Below are 24,304 nucleotides of genomic sequence, written 5' to 3'. Positions count from 1 at the left end.
AAATGGTGGCCATAATTGTTGTTAATGGGAGTATTCAGAGAAGCAGAAGTTTGATCCAAGCTTAGGAAAGAGAGAACTCAGCGGTGTAGTCACAGCAGTGTGGCCAGCAGTCAGGGGAGTAAGAAAAGTATGTCCCTGAGATAAGACAAATTTGAACCTTAAGTAAGTCTGGTCTTGGACAAAGAACCCCTTATATTGTGCCTGTTGAAGCAGGGAAAAGGTGATTGATTTAACAACCTTAAACATTTTTTTTTTTTTTTTTTTTTTTGCGTTACGCGGGCCTCTCGCTGCTGTGACCTCTCCCGCTGCGGAGCACAGGCTCCAGATGCGCAGGCTCAGCGGCCATGGCTCACGGGCCCAGCCGCTCCGCGGCACGTGGGATCCTCCCAGACCGGGGCACGAACCCACGTCCCCTGCATCGGCAGGCGGACTCTCAACCACCGCGCCACCAGGGAAGCCCTAAACATTTTTTAAAATAAATTTATTTATTTATTTTTGGCTGCGTTGGGTCTTTGTTGCTGTGGGGGGCTTTCTCTAGTTGTGGCGAGGGGGGGGCTACTGTTCGTTGCGGTGCGTGGACTTCTCATTACGGTGGCTTCTCTTGTTGCGGAGCACGGGCTCTAGGCGTGCGGGCTTCAGTAGTTGTGACTCGCGGGCTCTAGAGAGCAGGCTCAGTAGTTGTGGCACACAGGCTTTGTTGCTCTGCGGCATGTGGGATCTCCCCGGACCAGGGCTCGAACCCATGTCCACTGCATTGGCAGGCGGATTCTTAACCACTGCACCACCAGGGAAGCCCAACAACCTTAAACATTTATTGAGCATCTGTTATATTCCAAATATTGCATTAGTATTTGCAGATTTGAGAATGAATGAGATGTCATCTCTGCCCTTAAGGATGTTATAATCTGTGTGGGTAATCTTTTGATAACTTTACAAGTCTATTGGGTCTTAACAGAGGTATTATAAAGCATAGTGGGAGTGACTTTCTGTAATAGGGGGTCAGGGAAGGCTTTACCAACAGGTTTCTTTTTACATGAATTTCAAGGAACGGGTAGGAGTTTGCTAAATGAATATGAGGGGTAGACATTTCATGCAGAGAAATAGCATGAGCAAGTTCATGGAGGAACAATTGTTCATGGTATTTTGGGGGAACAAAGTATAATATGTTGCTGCTGGGTCACAGGTTAGTTGAAAACAGAAGATGAAAAGAGTTCCAGGAAGGGTCCAATGGGTAGGCTGGGCCAGTAGCCAGGAAGTCTTGAAGGCTCCAGTAAGGAGTTTGGACTTTAATCTCCATAGAGCAAAAGAGTGTCATGGTCACACTGGTATTTTACAGAAGAAAGAAGAAAAAATAAAACAGCAGGGAGGAGTTTCTCTAGACCACTGTAGTTAAAAGACGATTATTTTTCTGTTTTCTCAGAAATGATTTCCAGGATTTAGCTGGCCTAGCTCTTGGGAACCCAGCTGATATCAATGAAGCAATTCACCCTGCTTAGCAGATTTGAATTTAAGCTGAATTTGAATCGAGTTGTCCTGATCATACACTTTAGAGTGGAGTCCTGTGTGGCCAATAAATTCTGAGATGCAATTTATGTACAATCAGAATTATCATCAAATCCTTTAAATCTCCTGTAAAGTACAGCTCAGCATAGTTCCTCAGTTTAGCCAACAGATATTTATTGAGTGCCAAGATTTGTTCTAGATATTGTGTGTATAACAGGGAACCAAACAGATTAAGTCCCTGCAGCTGGGGAATTAAACAATACAAATGAGCAAATAAATACATGTTTTCAGTTAGTGATATGTACCAAGAAGGAAAATAAAGCAGGATAAGAAGCTACAGAGTGAAGGATGGAGGGAGGCTGTTCTCTGATATAAACAGTAAACAGCCTTTCTGATAGGGTGATATCTGAGCAGAGCCTTGAACGAGTGAAGAGGTAAGCCAGGCAGGTATCTGGGAAGACTGTTGCGGGCGGAGAGAATAGCTAGTGTGAAACCCCTGAGGCTGGAGATGCTGAAGGAACTGCAAGTAGACCTGGGCGGCTGGAGTAAGTGTTCAAGAACAATAGTAGCCGATGCACTGAGAGGACCTAAGGTCAGATCACCAGGGACTTGCAAGTCCTGGTAAGGTATGCACCGGATTTTATTCCATGTATGCAGAGGAATCAGTAGAGTCTCTCTGAGCAGGGTAGTTTCATGATGAGATTTATCTTTTGTAAAGGATTACTCTGGCTATAAGGAATAAGGATTCCTTATAGAAAAAGGATTACTCTTGCTTCTATAAGGAAGCAAAAGTGGAAGCAGGAAGACAAGATAGGATATTTCCATAGTTCATGTGCGAGATGAGGATGGACTATAGTTGTAGCTCTGGAGGTCTTCAGAGTGGTGGGATTGAAGCAATTGTTTGAATTTAGAACCAAAAGGATTTGTTGATGGATTGGGTGTGAGTATGAGATAATAAGGGGTCAAGAGGGTTGATTCTGAGGCTTTCAGTGTGAGCCAAAAAAATGAGCTCTTTATTGAGATAGCCAAGATGGTGGCAGAGCAGCTGGTGAACTTAGTGAGTCTAACACAACCATTTTTTTTTCCCTGAAGAGTTAGAAGAGATTGAAGTTTATTAGTCAAGCACCAGCTGAAGATAATGTGATCTGAAGCCACATTAAAGACAACCAAAAATAAATACTGTGTCTTTAAACATTAAAATCACATTCAGTAAAATACTAATGCTATTTAGAGGCATGCAGGAATAACAGAGACTGAGTCACACAACAACAGGTTCCCATCTCCCATCTCAGACTCTCTCGTTTTATGGCAGATACTCATCAAGTGAAGTGGAATGGCAGAAGGAATCACCCACAGTCTAAAATATTTCTCCCAGTGTTTCCTCCTTTCTCCCTCTCACCCTCCCTCATTTTCTCCCCCTTTTGCTGTCTGCGTACAGAACATTAAATATACAAATGTTACATCACTGTGAGTTGAACTTTTTTTCTTGATACACTGCCGTGATTGCATTAGATGTTGTGAATGAGGAACTAGGATTTCTCCAGATGAGATGAATGAAAGTAAAATGCTTTTATTAATTTTCAGATGCGCAAACTGACACTTCACTTATCTCTAGACACTTTATGTAGATTCAGAGCTGACATACAACCTTCCAAAATATTTTTATCGAACAGCACCCAAGCAGTCCATAGATATGAGAAAGCGTAACACTGCTACCTGTGACTGAATTGAATTTGAACAAACCCGGCACATTGTATATTTGTCTGAAAATAGTTACTTAGTTTTATCACATACTATTCCTTCTGACGCCCAGACCTTGATGAGCACCCTAGACAATGTCTCCCAGGTTTTTTTCCAGTGGACTATGGTATTATTGCATTCATTTCATGTAAGCTCATTGGGGACATGTTAACAAGGTACTAGACAAGTGATAGGTTTCTGTTCTGCTGGTAATTAGATTTGACAAGTATTGTAGGCTGCCTCAGAAGACAGATTACTGTCCATGAGGCTGCTTTAATCTCATGACAGTGCCTTCATAAGATGTCCCTTTGTACAGCCAGAGGGATTCAGGATGAAGTGGCAGGCACCATGGATATTCAAACCTGACTCATTAGTAGCTTAGAGCATCCTCGTGTATTTCATTTTTAACATACCCTCTGGCAGTTTGGGACAAAAAGGATATAGAACGTTCACCTTCAGTTGACCACTTATGTATGTATGTTCTCATCCTTTGACATCCCATGCCAAACTGTAGCTCCGCGAAGAGAAGTATTTTAAGTTGCTGGAGACTTGTCTCTCTTCTAGCTGGTTAAGCCAGCAGACTAATACATGTACAGCGGATAGAGCCCTTATCTACGTGAGGGCAAATGATATTCTGTCTTGTTATTGAGGAGCCTCTCCCCTTTTCTTGTCATACTTTAGAGGAACGAATTTTAACTCATATAGGTCCTAAGATATTAAAAAATTAGCCCATGCTCACAAAATATGAAGACAGATTTTAAAACCATTTCTTTTTGGTAAGAGGAGAATTATAGATGCAAGTTAATTCATTTTCCCCATAAGACATATTAATATTTTCTATCAATTTCTCAAATTGTTAAGTGGAGGAATATTAAACTATTAAGTGCTGTAAATATTCTTTATGTGGATATAATATTACAGAACCTTCTCTACCTTTTCGAATAGACATACAATACATGACTGTACTAAACAACTATATTGTTATCAAAGTGTTGCTTAATAAATCATTACTATTTAGAATGTTAGTTTGTTGGTTCTTAGAATTTCCTACATTATACTTTTGGGCCAATATGTGCAATTTGGAATCAAAATAAAATGAAATGGCATGTTTTAGTATTATTCTTTTATTATTTAGACTGATATAAATTACCCTCAAATATGGCATTCACACTAATAATACTGATGATAGACATGCGTTGAGCTGGGCACTGTTCAAATTGCATGCATTTATTCCTCACGAAACTCTTTGAGGAAGATATCATTCTCATTTATACAAGAGGAAACTGAGGTAGAGAGATTTCGAAGCAGTTTTCCCAAGGTCAAATGGTTACAAGTAAAAGAGCCAGGATTAGAACCCAAGCAGTCTGTTGACTTTTAACCCTTATGCTTTGCTGCCTCAAAGGAACAATCTCTGCACACTGAAAATTAATTTGTATTTCTATCAAGTTTATACATACATGTAGCTTAAAGAGCTAAACGGTTCCAGAAGGATTTATAAAAATGATTTATCCCCTGGAGAACTTTTCCCATTTCCTATCCCTAGAGGCAACCAATTTGAATGATTTTAACATTCTTTTTTTGGTGTTTTTGTCCATATCTCTAAATAGCACATGTCTTTGCTACTTCTTTATATTTCCAACTTTGGCATTTTTTATTGACTTTCCACCATATAAGGGGGATTTGGCTGTCTTCTGCACACCTCAGCATGTATCTTGTTGTTAGACCAATATTCTGCATTTATGTTATCATGACCATGTGCGTGCTATTGGTAAATGAATTACTATCAGGTACCCTTGGTTTCCTTTCTTGCACAATTCTCGGTTCCCCTGTCGTTAGTCATCATTTAGTTTATTCGTCTTCTTGCTTAGTTTACTGTGGATTTATCATAATTTATTCCCAAACTCTCACCAGTTATATAAATGCCCTCAAAGACATTAACACTTTCATGTTCTTGAATAAATCTCCTCCAAAGGTCGACTGACTTACAGGCTCACGGCATAGCTCATCTCCTGGGAATTGCTCTTTATCATGATACTGGGGACCCCCTTTGCCTCCCTGGGGTGGTAGCCCCTGTTCCAATATACCAGGCATATTCTTTCCTGGTTTACTGCTCTGGCTTGATGGAGTACATTCTCCATTAATTATATGAGGAAGGGTACATGGGAGAAAAATTTTGAGACCTTCTCTGAAAAATGTCTTACTTTTATTAAATGCATGAATACCTAAAAAATTGCTTAGGAAACTGTCTGGCATGTAGTAAGCAAAAGATACGTGTCTAGTAGATAATTCTGCCTTCATCCTTGACTGACAATTTAAAAAGACTTTATATTTTAGGTTGTAAATAATTTTCCTTTCTCAAAATTTTGAAGGCATTCTTACATTGTCTTCTAGGCTCCAGTATGGAATTTGAGAAGTCCAATGTCTTTCTGACATTTTAGCCTTTGTTTTTTGTAATTGGCAGTTTTAAATTTCCTGATGATATGGGATAGTTTTCCTTCACTTTGTTGGGCACGCAATGGACCTTTTCAATCTAGATATTTATAATTTTTGTTTTGTTTTGTTTTGTTTTTCACACACACACACACACACACACTGTATTTTATTTTTTACAAGAGTTAAATAAACTGACACCAAGCATTGTAAATGGATGACCACAACAAAAGCAACAATGATTGCAATTACCAAACATGAAACACACTCATACTATGTCATAATATTGACATTCAGTCCAGTAATCCTCCACTGTAACAGCTCCTTTACTTTGCAGTGAAAATTAATTTGTATATTTTTTGCCTCTGAGTCCTTGTGGGATTTTTTTTAATTCAAACAGAAAGTCACAAAAATTATAATCATCCTCATCAGTTCACTCAGTCCCATGTAATTAATTTTGTTTTTCATCTTGATCTTTTGTTAGCACTTTTATGAATTCATCAGTTTTCCATTAGAGTTCTGAAAATGCTTATTCATTCAGTTCAGCAGTATAGTCAGCTACCAGAAACCTGTACTTGTCAGTCTTTTCCATGAATTCCTTGAAGATGAAACCCTTTTATAGGAACATGTTTGCAAAAGCATCAGAGTACACCCAGAACTGTCTGTAAATGACAAAAGACTTAAAAATGACCACAGTTAAAGATTTGATGCAAGTTCATAATAATGCAATTGACAAGGAAATTTAGTTATTTCTGAGATATACATTTTAAAGTAATAACTAGAATTATGACTTATTATAACAGAACATATAAGATTTTTAGAAATTTCATGTCATGCCTGAAAATTTATATTAACATATTTTCATACAAATAACCCAAAGAAAGTTTAGTATTAGTTGTTTTCTGTTTGTTTGATTTTTATTCTGCAGGTTCTTAATAGTCATCAATTTTATACACATCAGTGTATACAGGTCAATCCCAATCGCCCAATTCAGCACACCACCATCCCCACCCCACCGCGATTTTCTCCCCTTGCTGTCCATACGTTTGTTCTCTACATCTGTGTCTCAACTTCTGCCGTGCAAACCGGTTATTCTGTACCATTTTTCTAGGTTCCACATACATGCGTTAATATACAATATTTGTTTTTCTCTTACTGACTTACTTCACTCTGTATGACAGTCTCTAGGACAATCCACGTCTCAACAAATGACTCAGTTTTGTTCCTTTTTATGGCTGAGTAATATTCCATTGTATATACATACCACAACTTCTTTATCCATTCCTCTGTCGATGTGCATTTAGGTTGCTTCCATGACCTGGCTATTGTAAATAGTGCTGCAATGAACATTGGGGTGCATGTGTCTTTTTGAATTATAGTTTTCTCTGGGTATATGCCCAGTAGTGGGATTGCTGGATCATATGGTAATTCTATTTTTAGGTTTTTTTTTTTGCGATATGCGGGCCTCTCACTGTTGTGGCCTCTCCCATTGCGGGGCACAGGCTACGGACGTGCAGGCTCAGCGGCCATGGCTCATGGGCCCAGCCGCTCCGCGGCATGTGGGATCTTCCCAGACCGGGGCACGAACCCGTGTCCCCTTCATCAGCAGGTGGACTCTCAACCACTGCACCACCAGGGAAGCCCTATTTTTAGTTTTTTAAGGAACCTCCATACTGTTCTCCATAGTAGCTGTATCAATTTACATTCCTAAAAACAGTGCAAGAGGGTTTCCTTTTCTCCACACCCTCTCCAGCATTTGTTGTGATTTTCTGATGATGCCCATTCTAACTGGTGTGATGTGATACGTCACTGTGGTTTTGATTTGCATTTCTCTAAGAATTACTGATGTTGAGCAGCTTTTCATGTGCTTCTTGGCCATCTGTCTGTCTTCTTTGGAGAAATGTCTATTTAGGTCTTCTGCCCATTTTTGGATTGGGTTGTTTCTTTAATATTGAACTGCATGAGCTGTTTATATATTTTGGAGATTAATCCTTTGTCTGTTGATTCATTTGCAAATACTTTCTCCCATTCTGAGGGTTGTCTTTTCGTCTTGTTTATGGTTTCCTTTGCTGTGCAAAAGCTTTGAAGTTTCATTAGGTCCCATTTGTTTATTTTTGTTTTTATTTCCATTACTCTAGGAGGTGGATCAAAAAAGATCTCACTGTGATTTATGTCATACAGTGTTCTTCCTATGTTTTCCTCTAAGACTTTTATAGTGTCTGGTCTTACATTTAGGTCTCATATCCATTTTGAGTTTATTTTTGTGTATGGTGTTAGGGAGTGTTCTAAGTTCATTCTTTTACATGTAGCTATCCAGTTTTCCCAGCACCACTTATTGAAAAGACTGTCTTCTCTCCATTGTATATCTTTGCCTCCTTTGTCATAGATTACTTGACCATAGTGTGTGGGTTTATCTCTGGGCTTTCTATCTTGTTCCAATGATCTATGTTTCTGTTTTTGTGCCAGTACCATATTGTCTTGATTACTGTAGCTTTGTAGTATAGTCTGAAGTCAGGGAGTCTGATTCCTCCAGCTCCGTTTTTTTTCCTCAAGACTGCTTTGGCTATTCGGGGTCTTTTGTGTCTCCATACAAATTTTAAGATGATTTGTACTAGTTCCATAAAAAATAATTTGATAGGGATTGCATTGAATCTGTAGACTGCTTTGAGTAGTAAAGTCATTTTCACAATATTGATTTTTCCAATCCAAGAATATGGTATATCTCTCCATCTCTTGGTATGATCTTTAATTTCTTTCATCAGTATCATAGTTTTCTGCATACAGGTCTTTTGTCTCCCTAGGTAGGTTTATTCCTAGGTACGTTATTCTTTTTGTTGCAGTGGCAAGTGGTAGTGTTTCCATAATTTCTTTTTCAGAATTTTCATCATTGGTGTATAGGAATGCAAGAGATTTCTGTGCATTAATTTTGTATCCTGCAACGTTACCAAATTCATTGATTAGCTCTAGTAATTTTCTGGTGGCATTTTTAAGATTCTCTATGTTTAGTATCATGTCATCAGCAAACAGTGACAGTTTTACTTCTTCTTATCCAATTTGTATTCCTTTTATTTCTTTTTCTTCTCTGATTGCTGTGGCTAGGACTTCGAAAACTATGCTGAATAATAGTGGTGAGGGTGGACATCCTTGTCTCGTTCCTGATCTTGGAGGAAATGCTTTCAGTTTTTCACCATTGAGAATGATGTTTGCTGTCGGTTTGTCATATCTGGCCTTTATTACACTGTGTTTGGTTCCCTCTATGCCCACTTTCTGGAGAGTTTTTGTCATAAATGGGTGTTGAATTTTGTCAAAAACTTTTTCTGCATCTATTGAGATGATCATATGGTTTTTATTCTTCAATTTGTTAATATGGTGTATCACATTGATTGATTTGCATATATTGAAGAATCCTTGCATCCCTGGGATAAATCCCACTTGATCATGGTGTATGATCCTTTTAATGTGTTGTTGGATTCTGTTTGCTAGTATTTTGTTGAGGATTTTTGCATCTATATTCATCAGTGATATTGGTCTGTAATTTTCTTTTTCTGTAGTATCTTTGTCTGGTTTTGGTATCAGGGTAATGGTGGCCTCATAGAATGAGTTTGGGATTGTTTCTTCCTCTGTAGTTTTTTGGAAGAGTTTGAGAAGGATGGGTGTTAGCTCTTCTCTAAATGTTTGATAGAATTCACTTGTAAAACTATCTGGTCCTGGACTTTTGTTTGCTGGAAGATTTTTAATCACAGTTTCAATTTCATTACTTGTAATTGCTCTGTTCATATCTTCTGTTTCTTCCTGGTTCAATCTTGGAAGGTTATACCTTTCTAAGAATTTGTCCATTTCTTCCAGGTTGTCCATTTTATTGGCACAGAGTTGCTTGTAGTAGTCTCTTAGGATGCTTTGTATTTCTGCGGTGTCTGTTGTAACTTCTGCTTTTTCATTTCTAATTTTATTGATTTGAGTCCTCTCCCTCTTTTTCTTGATGAGTCTGGCTAATGGTTTCTCAATTTTGTTTATCTTCTCAAAGATCCATCTTTTAGTTTTATTGATCTTTGCTATTGTTTTCTTTGTTTCTATTTCATTTACTTCTGCTCTGATCTTTATGATTTCTTTCCTTGTACGAACTTTGGGTTTTGTTTATTCTTCTTTCTCTAGTTCCTTTAGGTGTAACGTTAGATTGTTTACTTGAGATTTTTCTTGTTTCTTGAGGTAGGCTTGTATAGGTATAAACTTCCCTCTTAGAACTGCTTTTGCTGCATCCCATAGGTTTTGGATCATCGTGTTTCATTGTCATTTGTCTCTAGGCATTTTTTGATTTCCTCTTGGATTTCTTCAGTGATCTCTTGGTTATTTAGTAACGTATTGTTTAGCCTCCATGTGTTGGTGTTTTTTACGTATTTTTCCTGTAATTCATTTCTAATCTCATAGCATTGTGGTCAGAAAAGATGCTTGATATGATTTCAATTTTCTTAAATTTACTGGGGCTTGATTTGTGACCCAAGATGTGATCTATCCTGGAGAATGTTCCATGCGCACTTGAGAAGAAAGTGTAGTCTGCTGTTTTTGGATGCAATGTCCTATAAATATCAATTAAATCTATCTGGTCTATTGTGTCATTTAAATCTTCTGTTTCGTTATTTATTTTCATTTTGCATGATCTGTCCATTGGTGTAAGTGAGGTGTTAAAGTCCCCCACTATTATTGTGTTACTTTCGATTTCCTGTTTTATAGCTGTTAGCAGTTGCCTTATGTATTGAGGTGCTCCTATGTTGGGTACATATATATTTATAATTGTTATATATTCTTCTTGGATTGATCCTTTGATCATTATGTAGTGCCCTTCCTTGTCTCATGTAACATTCTTTATTTTAAAGTCTATTTTATCTGATATGAGTATCAGAAATGTTCTCTTAATGGAGTCCCTGTATCCTCCTCATTGCTTCTGTCTACTGATTTGCTTTGGCTTCTGTCTTTTATGTCAGAAACTTTTCCACATGTTTGAACCTGGCTCTTCACTCACTTAACATATGGATAATAACACATGAATTGAAAGTTCTGTGCAAATGGAGACGTGATGGTTGACAGTGAAATTCAGTATAGGATGGTCTGGTCCATTCTCTTGAGAATCAGTCGATTGTCAGTATCTTTAAATATTTTATTTTTAGTTGTTGGTTTTCTTAGAAACTGCTCTTCAAAACTCCTATCCAGGGAATCTAAGTCCACCTGTCAGCACTCTGTTTGCTGTATAAACTTTCACTTATTTCCCCTCAATTCAGCATGGAACTTGCATTTAGTTGTGCATAGTGTTCCCCGGAGCAGAGCATAAATGTCTGTTCTTCTGCTAGGTTGGTGGCTGGGGGCAGTCATGTAACTGAGCAGAATAAGGAAGATGATCTGGGTGTTTGTTTATTAAAGAGACTTTCCACCCACCTTTACCTGCCACTCTCAGGGGTATCTGTTGTTGCCAGTTCCTGAGGCTTTGGGGTTCTGTGTTGCAAAACAAATGGTTTCTTGGCTTTTCTCTCTGAGTGTTTAGGATTCAGCTTTATCACATCTGAAAAGTCAGTCATCACTCCTTCATCTGCTTTCCAGTTTACAAAATTGTCTTGTCTTCTCTGTCATTCTCATTGCCCTTGTAGTTTTACAATTTAGAAACAAAAAATAAAAATTGAAAGAGAAACGTAATGGGATTTCAGGAAGGAGCAGATGCAAGTACATGCATTTAAGCATCTTTACTTGGAAATTTCTTTGTGGATATTTTTAGTTTTGCATAATCATCAGTTTATCTGTTAGATGCCTGAACGTCTACCATGGTGATTTGGTTTTTGTGTGAGAGTCTTCCTTCCCTTCTCAGGGATACGAGTGGGTGGGGGAAGGTTGCACATGGAGACATGGAGAAGCACAGGAGAGAAAAAGCAGCATGATGCAGGGGAAAGAGCACAAGCTTAGGGGGAAGAGACTTGAGTTTGAATCTTCTGCTAACTTAATAAGAGTTGCTTATCCTCTTGGCATATCACTATGTTTATTTATAAAATGAAAATAAAACACCTACCTCCTAGTTGCATTTTGCAGATGGAGATAAAGTGCTACCAAACACACAGCCTTGGATATGGTGCCCAGTAGAGGCCGTTGTCCATCTTGAATGAAGGGAGAACATTTGCAGGCCAGGGATGGGGAGACTGGAGGGAATCCTTTGGAGAAGGTTTTTTAGATTAGTGTAATCACACCTACTTTGTAATGTTGACAGGGGATAAACCAGCTGGCTAAAATAGCTGGCTTCAGAAAGTCCCCTCTAATTTCCAGATTCTGTAGTTATTATAATAACCTGATTGCAAAACTTGGGTCACTGGCTCATGCTGGCTTAACAAGTATGAAGTGTGCTTTATAGGGACTATGATTTCAGGCTAATTGGGAATTTTTAAGAAAACCCACAGTGTGTGTTTACCTCAGCTTGTGTCAACAGTTGTGGAATGTGTGTGTGTGTGTGTTTTGAACTAAAAACTGAGATAGGTGTAACAGAGGACTTTGTTAACTCATGCATCTAGTCATTATTAACACAAAGAGATTCTCTTGCCAGATCCTGGTTCAAAGGGAAACCTCTGAAATACAGAGCCTTCAAGAACAAATATAATGATTATACTCGTGAATAGTTCTTGGAAGACAACAATCCTCCCAGACCAGCAGAGAGAATTGAATGGCATAGTTAATGCCCTAGGTAATAGCAAAGTATTTAATAGAGTTGTTCATGTGGCTGTAAAGTTGAGTTAGAAGGGAAGATAAAAAGCTGTTTCCAATTAACCTGTAATCTTGAGTCTTCACCTGTCTTTCCAGAAAGGCCAAAGTTGCTGCTTAAGCGTCAGTTTTATGACTTGACTCTAAACTTTACTGTTTCATTCAAAAGCCAACCTGCTTCTCACCCCAGAAAAGAATAATGTGACTCCCCACCCCTACCTCAATATCCTTTTGGCAGGGTGGGAGTTTTTCCTTTACTAAATGAAAACTGTATCTGAAAAGCTCTTCTTAGTGTAAGAATAAGTGTAGCTCTTCCTCAAACAAGGACTTCTACAGCCAATTCAGTATTGTACAATATGTATCCCCTTTTGGAAAACAAGGAGGACATCTCTGGGTTACTTTTTTTTTTTTTTTTTTTTTTTTTGTGGTACGCGGGCCTCTCACTGCTGTGGCCTCTCCCGCTGCGGAGCACAGGCTCAGGACGCGCAGGCTCAGCGGCCATGGCTCACGGGCCCAGCCGCTCCGCGGCATGTGGGATCTTCCCAGACCGGGGCACGAACCCGTGTCCCCTGCATCGGCAGGCAGACTCTCAACCACTGCACCACCAGGGAAGCCCTGGATTACTTTAAATCTGGCTCTCCACAGTCCTCTGTGAGAACTATGCATCCGTCAGCTCTTCAGTGGTTATTGAATAGCGATGGAATGACAGGTGAGAAATTGCATTAATTGTGCAACAGAGAAAATGGAGCAAATTATGTCTCTGTGCATTGATCTTTTTTAGAAAATTATTGATAAAACAATGTTCATAATCAGTTGGTTCTATAGGACAACATGAAATGGATATTAAGAGTTTTCTAAAGAGTGTATGTGCAGATAGGTGGGAGTGGGTGTGTATTTTAAAATTCTGCTTTCATTAAGGCAAAGCTTTGATATAAATGGTCTTGTGCCTTGAAAATTTACTGTCTCTTTTTTTAAGTGCATGTTTTCCTTTTTAAAGGGGTATCTTTCAAAACCTTTTATTTTGATTTCAAAAATCCTGAATGTTTCTCTCCTGCCTTCAAGGTCTCATAAATTTCTTAGATTTGCCATTCAGGGTTCTACACCCTCTGACCCCAGTGTACTTTCTCCATTTGTCTACCACTGTTTTCCTACATAAACCTTTCCTTTCAGGTGAATGGCAATGTTTAGTGTACCCTACAGGCCTTTCAATTTTGCCTCCATCTCAGAAATCCTCTCCTTCCCTCTATACTTATCTGCTGCTAGCCCTTCTTTCAGATGTGTCTGAAACACTTTCCCTCACCATCCCTACCCATATACATGGTCAATCCATCCTGTTCATTTCCACTTCCCAGCTGGGTCACTCAGGAATCATTTACCATCCACTGCCAGTTTGTATTCCACCTATATTCATTCCATTTAACTCTGCCTAGAATGCAAGCTCCTTGAAGGCAACAGGTTTTATATTTGTTACATAGCATTTCTCTCTTCTGACATTAAAAGATCCACTTATGTGTTTGTTTCTTGCTTGTTTATATATTTATCTATCTCTGTATCCATTTATCTGTCCATCTATCATTCATGTATTTTTTGCTGTCTACTCCCACTAGAATATAAGTTCCAAAAGAAGTTATGAAAATTACAAAGGTTACAGAGGTTATATGTGGCAGACAATTTAGCTTTTGAGCCAGTGCTCACAATCACTAACCTATACAGCCTCATGGTTGTGGTCAGTGACCCCATCATTCTTCTGATTTTACTTAACCTCTCAAAGGATGTTGATACTGCTGACAATTCATTCCTTGAGTGTTACACTTCTCTTGGCTTCTATGACATCCTTTTCTCTCTGTTCTCCTCCTGCCTCCCAGATCACTTCATCTCTCTTCCTTTCATGGTTCGAAGACTGATGGTCCCCAGTTTTGTCTTCATAATTTTTCTGTGCTTTGTCTACAGTCATCTTTCTAGCCTAGTACTTCTTTTTTTTTTTTTTTTTTTTTTGTGGTACACGGGCCTCTCACTGTTGTGGCCTCTCCCGTTGCGGAGCACAGGCTCCGGACGCGCAGGCTCAGCGGCCATGGCTCACGGGCCCAGCTGCTCCGCGGCACGTGGGATCTTCATGGACCGGGGCACGAACCCGTGTCCCCTGCATCGGCAGGCGGACTGTCAACCACTGCGCCACCAGGGAAGCCCTCGCCTAGTACTTCTTGACCTTAGTGACATATGACACATTACAGTGTCACAATCAGTTATGACATATGTCAAAACCACTCACTTATTCATAAGTGTTGAGTTACAAGCTCCTGTGAATGATTTACATTTTTAATAATTAGACTCACCTCAGAGTTACCATTATAAGGATGTCATATTCACTCATTTGCATTTCAATGGTGTGGGCTTGTTGGTGTGGGGAAAAGTGGAATCAGAGTTAGCTGGAAGTGAATTGCTCATAATTCATAGCCTATTTTATGTTTGCTGAAAATACCCAGGAACTGTGGTTATTGATGCAGCATTGATAGAGCAATTTTGAAATACTATAATTGTAAACTGTGGATTTATACTTGTATTTGTTTCCTTGATTTTACCCATGGATACTTTTTGAAAAAGGGAGAGAGATGAAGAAAGAATGCATCTTTATCTGCATAGCACAGAAATGATAAGGAGGCTCTAGTTACAGTTTCCCAGTCACAGGTAGTGTGATTATCCAAAGGACATGTGCAGTAATACCATTTATATTAACATCATGAATAAACATAAATTTTGTGTGCTATACTTTTTAACCATAAAATATGAATTATTTTTCTTTGTTAGTACATGCTTACTTTTTAAATATTAACTGTAGAGGTCTGAATTTGGTCTTTAAAATATAATTTTATGTAACTATTATATTAGATTATCCATATATATTTTTTTCCCTCAAAAAGAAGTCATGTTTGAGATCAGTAAATAGATGGCTTTACTAATCATTTGCAGGTAAAATGCTTTTGTAAATATGACCTATAAAAACAGTTTGGGAATTCCGTGGTTTATTTGGCCAACTACTTTTGTTCATACGTGTGTGTGTGTTTGGTTTTCATTACAATTTGAGTATACTCCTGGGAACATGTCTCATATGAATGCCATTCATCATCTGTCATGGCAGAAGCAACGTTGAAAACCTCTGCTTGAGGCTATTTCATATACTTTTGTGTGGTTAACTTTCTCCCATAAGTTGATGACTCCTGAATTTCTGTCATCACCCACAATCCTTTCTCTGGAGCTGCAGACTTATTTATTAGGCCACGCACCAGGCATCTTTATGTGGATGTCTTACAGCTCCCCAAACACATCATGTCTGAAACTGAACTCGTTTTCTATTCTATTTCCCCAACCCAACTGCTCTTTTTTCAGTGTTGTACATCATTTTCATTGATTATATTATCAGTCACCCAGTTCATTAAGAACATTAAGAATAATATTCCATGTCTCCCAGGTCAATAGCCTAGTCCTGTTTATCTCCTAAATATCTCTGAAATTATTTCTCTCCTTCCTCACTGCCTTCATCTTAGTACAACTGCTCATCATTTCCTGTTGGAACCATTTCATAGCCCAGTGGTTCTCAAATTTCAGCATGCATCAGAAGCATTAAAACACAGATTGTTGGGTTCCCAACTGCAGACTTCCAGGTTCAGTATGTCTAGGGATAGTTACAAGAGATTACGTTTCTTAGCAGTTCAGGGTGGTCCTGATTCTGCTGGTTTGGGGATCACTTTTTGAGAACCACAGTGATTGCTTGTTAATTGGCCTCCTTGCCACCAGAATAGTCACCTTATTATTTATTCTGCAAATTGCTTCCCAGAGGATCATTTTTTAAATGCAACTTGTATTATATCTCTCCCTTACTTAAACCCATTTACTGTCTCAGCGTCACACTTAAAATAGACTTAGTTTAACTCTTACCACTCAAATATGTGAAACCATGGCACTCCTATTGTTCTTATATCTGCATGTTGGAATATACATATCATAATTTTGTCCCATTGAGGCTAAGAACTTTTTCTAATATCTGGGGATGTTTATAGGTCAATCTGGCTATTAAAATCTCAATCAGTATCCAGTTTATACTCCCAGTCTCAGGGCTTCCTTCCTTCTTTATCCATACCTTTAAAAGATTTATGTCCTTTCCAGGGTTAGGAAGAAGATTGGGGTGTATGTAAGGGCGGCCCACTGGTTGAAACAAAATTGTGTAGTTGGGTCTGTTTATTTTTCTGCCAGCATTCTCTCCTGGTATTATCATCTGCTCTAGCCTCAGGCACTGGTGGTGGACAGCTGTTATCCATATTACGTGCCATATTAAGTGACAAGCAGGTACCCAGCTGGCTCCTACTTTATAGCCACTTTATATCAGTTTTTAGAAAGGAGCAGTACTGCTTCTTTCCTTTATTCCCAGCAGCCTCTAAGTACACCACATGCTGGCCCCGACTTGCCCGGACCTAGTGAGGATGTAAATACAGGCCCTTGCTACTCAAAGTGTGATAAGAGGCCAGTAGAATCTGTATGACTAGGGAACAACTTGAAAATGAAGACTCTGCTCCCCTCCCTCATTAGAACTACTGAATTAGTGCCTGCATTTCAATGAGATCCTAGGGTGATCAAGTATGAGAAACTGGCCTAGGCCTCTAGGACCCCTAGAAATATTCACCTCACCTGTTGCAGTTCTCTGTTCCTTCACAATATATGAATTTGTAGAGTCTGTGTTAGCCAGTTTCTTCATCTGTGAAATGGGAACTATAATGCCTACCTTGGCAGATTATGATGTATATAAAATATTCAGCACAGTACCTTAGATGTGGCAAGTGTTACATAGTGGTAGCCACTATTAAGTCTGCATCTTCATCTTCTTGAATTTTGACAGCCTTTGGAAGTCTTTGTAAATAAGTCACCAACCTCCCCAAACAACCGCTAACCTACATCAGGGGTGGTGGTGCCCGAAAGTTAAGTGAGAATGGGATTGTGCCTGGTTTAAAATTTGCCAATAAATATACTTGTACATTTATTTGCCAATAAATATACTTGTACATTTATTTGCCAATAAATATACTTGTATATTTATTGGCTATACTGGTATAGCTTTGGGAATCTAAGAGTTTGCCTGCCTTCCACGGTTGAGTGGTTGATTTCTAGAAATATCAGATGTTAATGCTTGTAGCTCTGATCTGGGAGAATATATTAAAAGACACTCCATAACATAGTGAGAAGGGAAACACAAATCAAAAACATAGTGAGATACTACCACCAAAATCTATTTGAATGGCTAAAATAGAAGTACGATAATACCAAGTATTGATGAAGATGTGAAGCTGTAATTCTCTTACATTGGTAGGGATATAAATGGTATATCCCATTTTGGGGAAGTGTTTAGCAGTTTCTTAAAAAGTTAACAACAATAAAAGGAACGAACTCCAGCAGGCAGAAAATCAGTAAAGACATAGTTGAACTCAACAATGTCATCGTAAACTGGGTATAATTGACATTTGTAGATTCCTTTACCCAACAACAGCAGAATACACAGTCTTCTCAAGTTCACATAGAACACTCACCAAGACCACATTCTGGGCCATAGAACACACCTTAACAAATCCAAAAAAATTGAAATCATACAATGTCTGCACTCAGACCACAATGAAATTAAATTAGAAACCAGTAATAGAAAGATAGCTGAAAAAATCCCCAATTAAATGTGGAGATTAAACAAACATTTCTAAATAACATATGGGTCAAAGAAGAAATCACAAATTTTAAAAATATTTTGAACAAAATGAAAATGAAAACACAACAAAATTCATGGGATGTGGTGAAAACAGTGCTTAGGGGGAGATACATAGTAATAAATGCATATAGTGGAAAGGAAGAAAGATTTAAAATCAATAATCTAAGCTTTCACCTTTGGAAACTAGAAAAAGAAAAGCAAATTAAATCCAAAGTAAGCAGAGGAAAAGAAATATTAAGAATTTGAGCAGAAATCAATGAAATTGAAAAGAAAAAAAAATCAATAGAGAAAAATCAATGAAACCAAAAGCTGATTCTCTGAAAACTTCAGTAAAATTGATAAGCCTCTAGTCAAGCTAACAAAAAAAAAAAGAAAGAAAAAAAAGGGCATAAATTACTACTATCTGAAAAGAGGGACATCACTATAGATCCTATGGGCATTAAAAAGATAATAAAAGAATACTATGAACAACTTTTCACTCACAAATTTGATAACGTAGGTGAAATGGACTAATTCCTTGCCAAAATTCACACAAGAAGAAACAGACAATCTGAAGAGGCCTATATATATTTTTAAAACTGATTCAACAATTAATAACCTTCCAAAATGGAAATCCCCAGGACCAGTTGTGTTCACTGGTGAATTCTACCACACTCTTGAGGAAGAAATTATACCAGTTCCCTATAATATATTTCAGAAGACACAAGGAAAAGGAATACTTTATAACATAGTCTATGAAACCAACATTACCTTGGTAACAAAAGCAGACAAAGGCATTACAAAAAAAGAGAACTACAGACCCGTATCTCTCATGAACATAGGTACAAAACTTCTTAACAAAATATTAGCAAATTGAATCCAACAATGTATAAAAAGACTTATACACCATAATCAAGTGATATTTATCCCAGTTATGCAGGGCTGTTTCAACATTCAAAAATCAGTTGATGTAATCCATCACTTCAACAGGCTAAACAAGAAAAATCACATGATCCTATCAATAGATGCAGAAAAACATTTGACAAAATTCAACACCCATTCATTATACAAAGCTCTCGGTAAACTAGAAGTAGAGGAAAAACTGCATCAACTTGATAAAGAATACTACAAATAATCTACAACTAACATCATACTTCATGATGAGAAACACGAAGCTCTTCCAGTAATATCAGGTACAAGGCAAGGATGTCCCCTTTTACCCCTCCTTTGCAGTATTACCCTGGAATTTCTAGCAAATACTATAGGACAAGAAAAGGAAATAAAAAGTATACAGATTGAAAAGGAAGAAATAAAACTGTCTTCATTTTCAGATGACAATATCATCAATGTAGAAACCCTGAAAGAATCAACAGAAAAACCTCCTGGAACTAATAAGTGATTACAGCAAGATTGCAGGTTACTAGGTTAATATACAAAAGTCAATTGCTTTCTTACACACCAGTTTTCAATTAAAAACACAGTATCATTTACATTAACATTTCCAAAATGAAATACTTAGGTATAAACGTTAACAACATATATATAAGATCTATATGAGGAAAACTATGAAACTCTGATGAATGAAATTAAAGAAGTACTAAATAAATTGAGAGACATTCCATATTGATGGATGGGAAAACTTAATATTGTTAAGTTTCCAAGATATCAACTCTTTCCAAGATTCGATGCAAACGTAATCAAAATACCAGAAAGTTATTTTGTAGATATTGATAAACTGATTCCAAAGCTTGTATGTAGAAGCCAAAGACCCAGAATAGCCAACATAACATTGAAGGAGAAGAACAAAGCTGGAGGACTGACAGTGTTTGACTTCAAGACTTACTGTGCAGCTACACTAAGCAAGACACTGTGGTGTTGGCAAAAGAACAGATGAATAAACCAATGGAAGATAATAGCCCAGAAACAGACCCATGTAAATAGTTAATTGATCTTTGGCAAAGGAGCAAATGCAGCACAATGGAATAAAGAGAGTCTTTTCAACAAATGGTGTTGGAAAAACTGGACATCAACATATACAAAAAATGAATCTAGGCACAGGCCTCAAACACTTCACCAAGATTAACTTAAAATGGACCATAGACTTCTATGTACGATGAAACACTACAAAACTTCTAGGAGAAAATCTGTTATAGATGACCTTGGGTATGGTGATGACTTTTTAGATACAAGACCAAAGACTGGATCGATGAAAGAAATAATAAACTAGACTTCACTAAAATTAAAATCTTCTGCTCTGCAAAAAGACTTTGTCAAGAGAATGAGAAGACAAGCCACAGATTGGGAGAAATTATTTTTAAAAGGCACATCTGATAAAGAACTGTTATCTAAAGTACAAAGAACCCTGAAAACTCAACAGTAAGAAAACAAATAACTTGATTTTAAAAATTGGCAAAAACCTTAACAGATATCTCATCAAAGAAGATATACAGATGGCAAATAAGCATATGAAAAGATGTTACACATCATATGTCATCAGAGAAATGAAAATTAAAACAACGAGATACCACTACAAACCTATTAGAATGGCCAAAATCTGGAACACTGACAGCACCGATGCTGGCAAGGATATGGAACAGCAGGAACTCTCATTTATTGCTGGTGGGAATGCAAAATGGTACAGCCACTTTGGAAGACAGTTTAGCAGTTTCTGACAAAACTGAGCATACTTTTACCATACGATTCAGCAACTCTGCTCCTTGCCATTCACCCTCATGAGCTGAAAACATATGTCCACACAAAATTTGCACATGGATGTTTATAGTAGCTTTGTTCATCATTCACAAAACTTGGGAACAACCAAGACGTGCCTCAGTAGGTGAATAGATAAACTGTGGTACATCTAGACAATGGAATTTTATTCAGTGCAAAAAAGAGATGCATTACAGAGCCATGAAAAAACATGGAGGAAATTCTAATGCATATTACTAAGTCAAAGAAGCCAATCTGAAAAGGCTACAGAGTGTATGATTCCAATTATACAACATTCTGGGAAATGCACAACTCTGGAGACTCTAAGGAGATAGGTGGTTACCAGTGGTTGCAGAGAGGGAGGCATGAAGAGACAAAGCAGAGAGGATTTTTAGGGCTATGCAACTACTCTATATGAATCTACTAGATGATATATGTCATACATTTCTCTAAACTCAGAATTTGCAACATGAAGAGTGAACCCTAATTTAAACAATGGATTTTAGGTGATAATGAGGTGTCACTGTAGTGTCATCAGTTGTAACAAATGTACCACTCTGTGTAGGATCTTGATAGCTGGGGAGACTGTGCCTTTGTAGAGGCAAGGAAATCTTTTTTGGGGGCATTACTTTCAAGTTTAATTATTAAATGACTGAGAAAAATTGGTAGAAGTTGATGGACTATAAAACAAATGTAATAAAGATAAATAATATCAATAGAAAGTTTTCTGTAATCAAGAACTAAATTGTTACCAAAACAAATTTCAGATCCCATCAATAGCTTTAATTAATTAAAACAACTGTAATTGAAGTTATAAATAGGCCCTTGGATTGTTTCCTAATATAATTAATGGAGAATAATAAATTGTTTGAACTTATTAGAAAAAGATTTAAATTTCTGACAGACCTGACATGAGTGCTAATCCCAGTGAAGGAAACATATTACTTGGGAGAAGGTATTAACAATGGTGTGCTGGTACTTGCTTAATAGCTAGCTTTCTGGGAAAAAAAAATAAACAGAAGGGCTGATTTGTAGTTTTGAGGCAAGGAAATCTTTGTATGGGAAATCTCTATACCTGCCATTCAATTTTTCTGTGAACCTAAAAGTTATAAAATATGAAGTCTATTTTTAAGTATGTCATATGGGTACATTGAATGTGCTTAATGAATTCTCCAATTCCAAAGTGTATTTTCTACTCTATAACACATCTCCTTGTGACTAGTACTCTGTCTCTCACTGCAGTAGAATGTCTGTCCAAAATAGAGTACAAGGAAGGAGAGACAACTGTGACCGAGGCAAGAATTTTGGATCTAGAATTCCACTAAAAGAAGCCAGTTCAAGCCAAGAGGAAAAGCACGTATTTTTACATAAATTAAATCTCTACTTATGGATCATGGCACTGAAGATGCTGACAGCTGCCAGGTGCTCTGTGAAGGCCACGTTCCCACCAACTATTCTAGGCCACTCTTGGGAGATTTTCCTTGGCCATGAGACCTCACTGAGGAGCTTCTCTTTTAAACACAACATTCCTCCAGCAGCTAAGTATGGTGGGTGGCACACTGTGACTATGATTCCCGGGGATGGCATTGGACCTGAACTTATGCTGTGCAACAAGAATGTGTTCAGACATGTGTGTGTGCCCGTGGACTTTGAGGAAGTGCAGATTACCTCCACTTCTAGTGAAGAGGAAGAAGTTCGTAGTGCCATCATGGCAGTCCATCAAAACCACGTGGCCTTGAAGGGTAACTTTGAAACTGACTACAGCCTACCACCATCTCACAAATCACAAAACAGTGTGTTTCGCAGTACTCTAGATCTCTATGTCAGCGTCATTCGTTTTAAGAGTCTACTAGGTGTGGAAACTAGGCACAAGACATCAGAGGGTGAATACAGCAACCTGGAGCATGAGAATGTGAAAGGAGTGATAGAGAGCCTTAAAGATCATTCCTAAGGCCAAGCTTTTGCATGTTGTTGAATATGCTTTCCAGCTGGTCCAGCAGATGGGGTGTGAAAAAGTGACGGCTGTGCACAAGGCCAACATCATGAAACTGGGAGATGGTCTCTTCCTCCAGTGCTGTAGGGAGGTGGCATCCTGCTATCCTCAGCTCATTTTTGAGGGCATGATTGTGGATAACACCACCATGCAGCTGGTATCCTGGCCCCAGCAGTCTGATGTCATGGTGATGCCCAGTCTTTATGGCAACATTGTCAATAACGTCTGCACAGAGTTGGTTGGGGGAGCAGGCCTTGTGCCTAGTGCCAACTATGGCCACATATATGCGGTGTTTGAAATGGCCTCAAGGCAATCAGGCAAGACTATAACCAATAAAAATGTGGCCAACCCTACTGCCGTGCTGCTGGCAAGTTGTATCATTCTGGATTACCTCAAGTTCCATTCCTCTGCCACCTCCATTCGTATTGCAGTCTTGGCATCCATGGAGAACAAAGACATCCAAACTCCAGACATTGGAGGCCAGGGTACCACATCGGATGTCATTCAGAATATCATAGATGACATCAGTGTTGCCTGTTAAACAGTCAGTGCCTTAGAGGCTGAGCTAGCCTTCAAATTCCTTTCTGTCCCACACTTCACGTTACTCTACCCAGTCAGAAAGCCCAGCCGGCTTGGCTAATGTGGACTCTAGAATAAACTAGCTCCTGTTCCAACTCAGAAGAGGTAGGGGGAGGGAATCAAGTCTGATTTTTTTTCTATTAAATTTGAATGCCGTAAATGCCATAAACATTGCTGGTTTAAATTAGCCATACCTATTTTGTCGTCTGTGTATTGAGGAATTTTCTATTTTAATGCACAGTTCACACTCTTCTATGAGATGATGTAGTGAAGAAATCAAAGTTGTTCGTAGAGTCCTGGGCCTTTTCCAGAACCTGGCACACTGATTTTCTCTTATCTGGGTCATTAAAATTGTGCAAACCAGCCTGCAAAGGAGGCTGGCTTCTCTCTAGAGGTTGTTAATGAGTTAATTGGTGCCATAACATTTGCCTACAAAATATACATTGTCATTTTAATAATAAATAAGGTACCATAAAGCTGAGCTAGTTCAGAATGCTTCCACTCCCTCCTAGATAATCCTGTCTTTTCCCCTGGTCTTGTTTATGTGAGGAAGGAATTTTTACCGGTGTAATTTTTCACACATGGGCATCTCTGAGTACCGCAGCACTACTGCAAAGGGGGTTCTTGAATTCCTTCCTTGAGCCTCTAAGCTCAAGAGTCTAGACATGATATACCCAGTTAACAGGCACTGGGCCCATGACTCTTTGCTATACAAATAGAACCATGGACTGTAAACTCCATGCTCACTGCTTTACAATCTTCCATGGTTTACTTTCTTTGAATCTCTCTTTCAAAGAGAGAGTGTACATAAGAAAATGAAAAACACTGAGCTCGTTTGAATGTTTACTGTCATTTTATTATAATATATTTTATTTACAGTAATTCTAAGGTCATAGGTG

The 24,304-nt window shown here is 38.2% G+C and overlaps 2 protein-coding genes across 4 annotated transcripts in view; both read left to right on the top strand.

The window, feature by feature from the left end:
- NELL1 (neural EGFL like 1) overlaps positions 1-24,304 on the top strand; it is an 867,563-nt gene that overhangs the window by 559,028 nt on the left and 284,231 nt on the right. The gene's annotated exons all lie outside the window — the stretch shown is intronic.
- LOC113625119 (isocitrate dehydrogenase [NAD] subunit gamma, mitochondrial-like) lies at positions 22,227-23,367 on the top strand. Its single transcript, XM_027115640.1, is given in 2 exon segments — positions 22,227-22,766; positions 22,768-23,367. Coding segments are annotated over 2 exon segments (1,140 nt in total).

This window comes from Aethalodelphis obliquidens, unplaced genomic scaffold (assembly GCF_003676395.1).
Source record: "Aethalodelphis obliquidens isolate GAN/ISIS:26980383/991018 unplaced genomic scaffold, ASM367639v1 scaffold14, whole genome shotgun sequence".
Lineage (NCBI taxonomy): Eukaryota > Metazoa > Chordata > Mammalia > Artiodactyla > Delphinidae > Aethalodelphis > Aethalodelphis obliquidens.
This window is presented reverse-complemented; position numbering and strand designations above follow the sequence as displayed.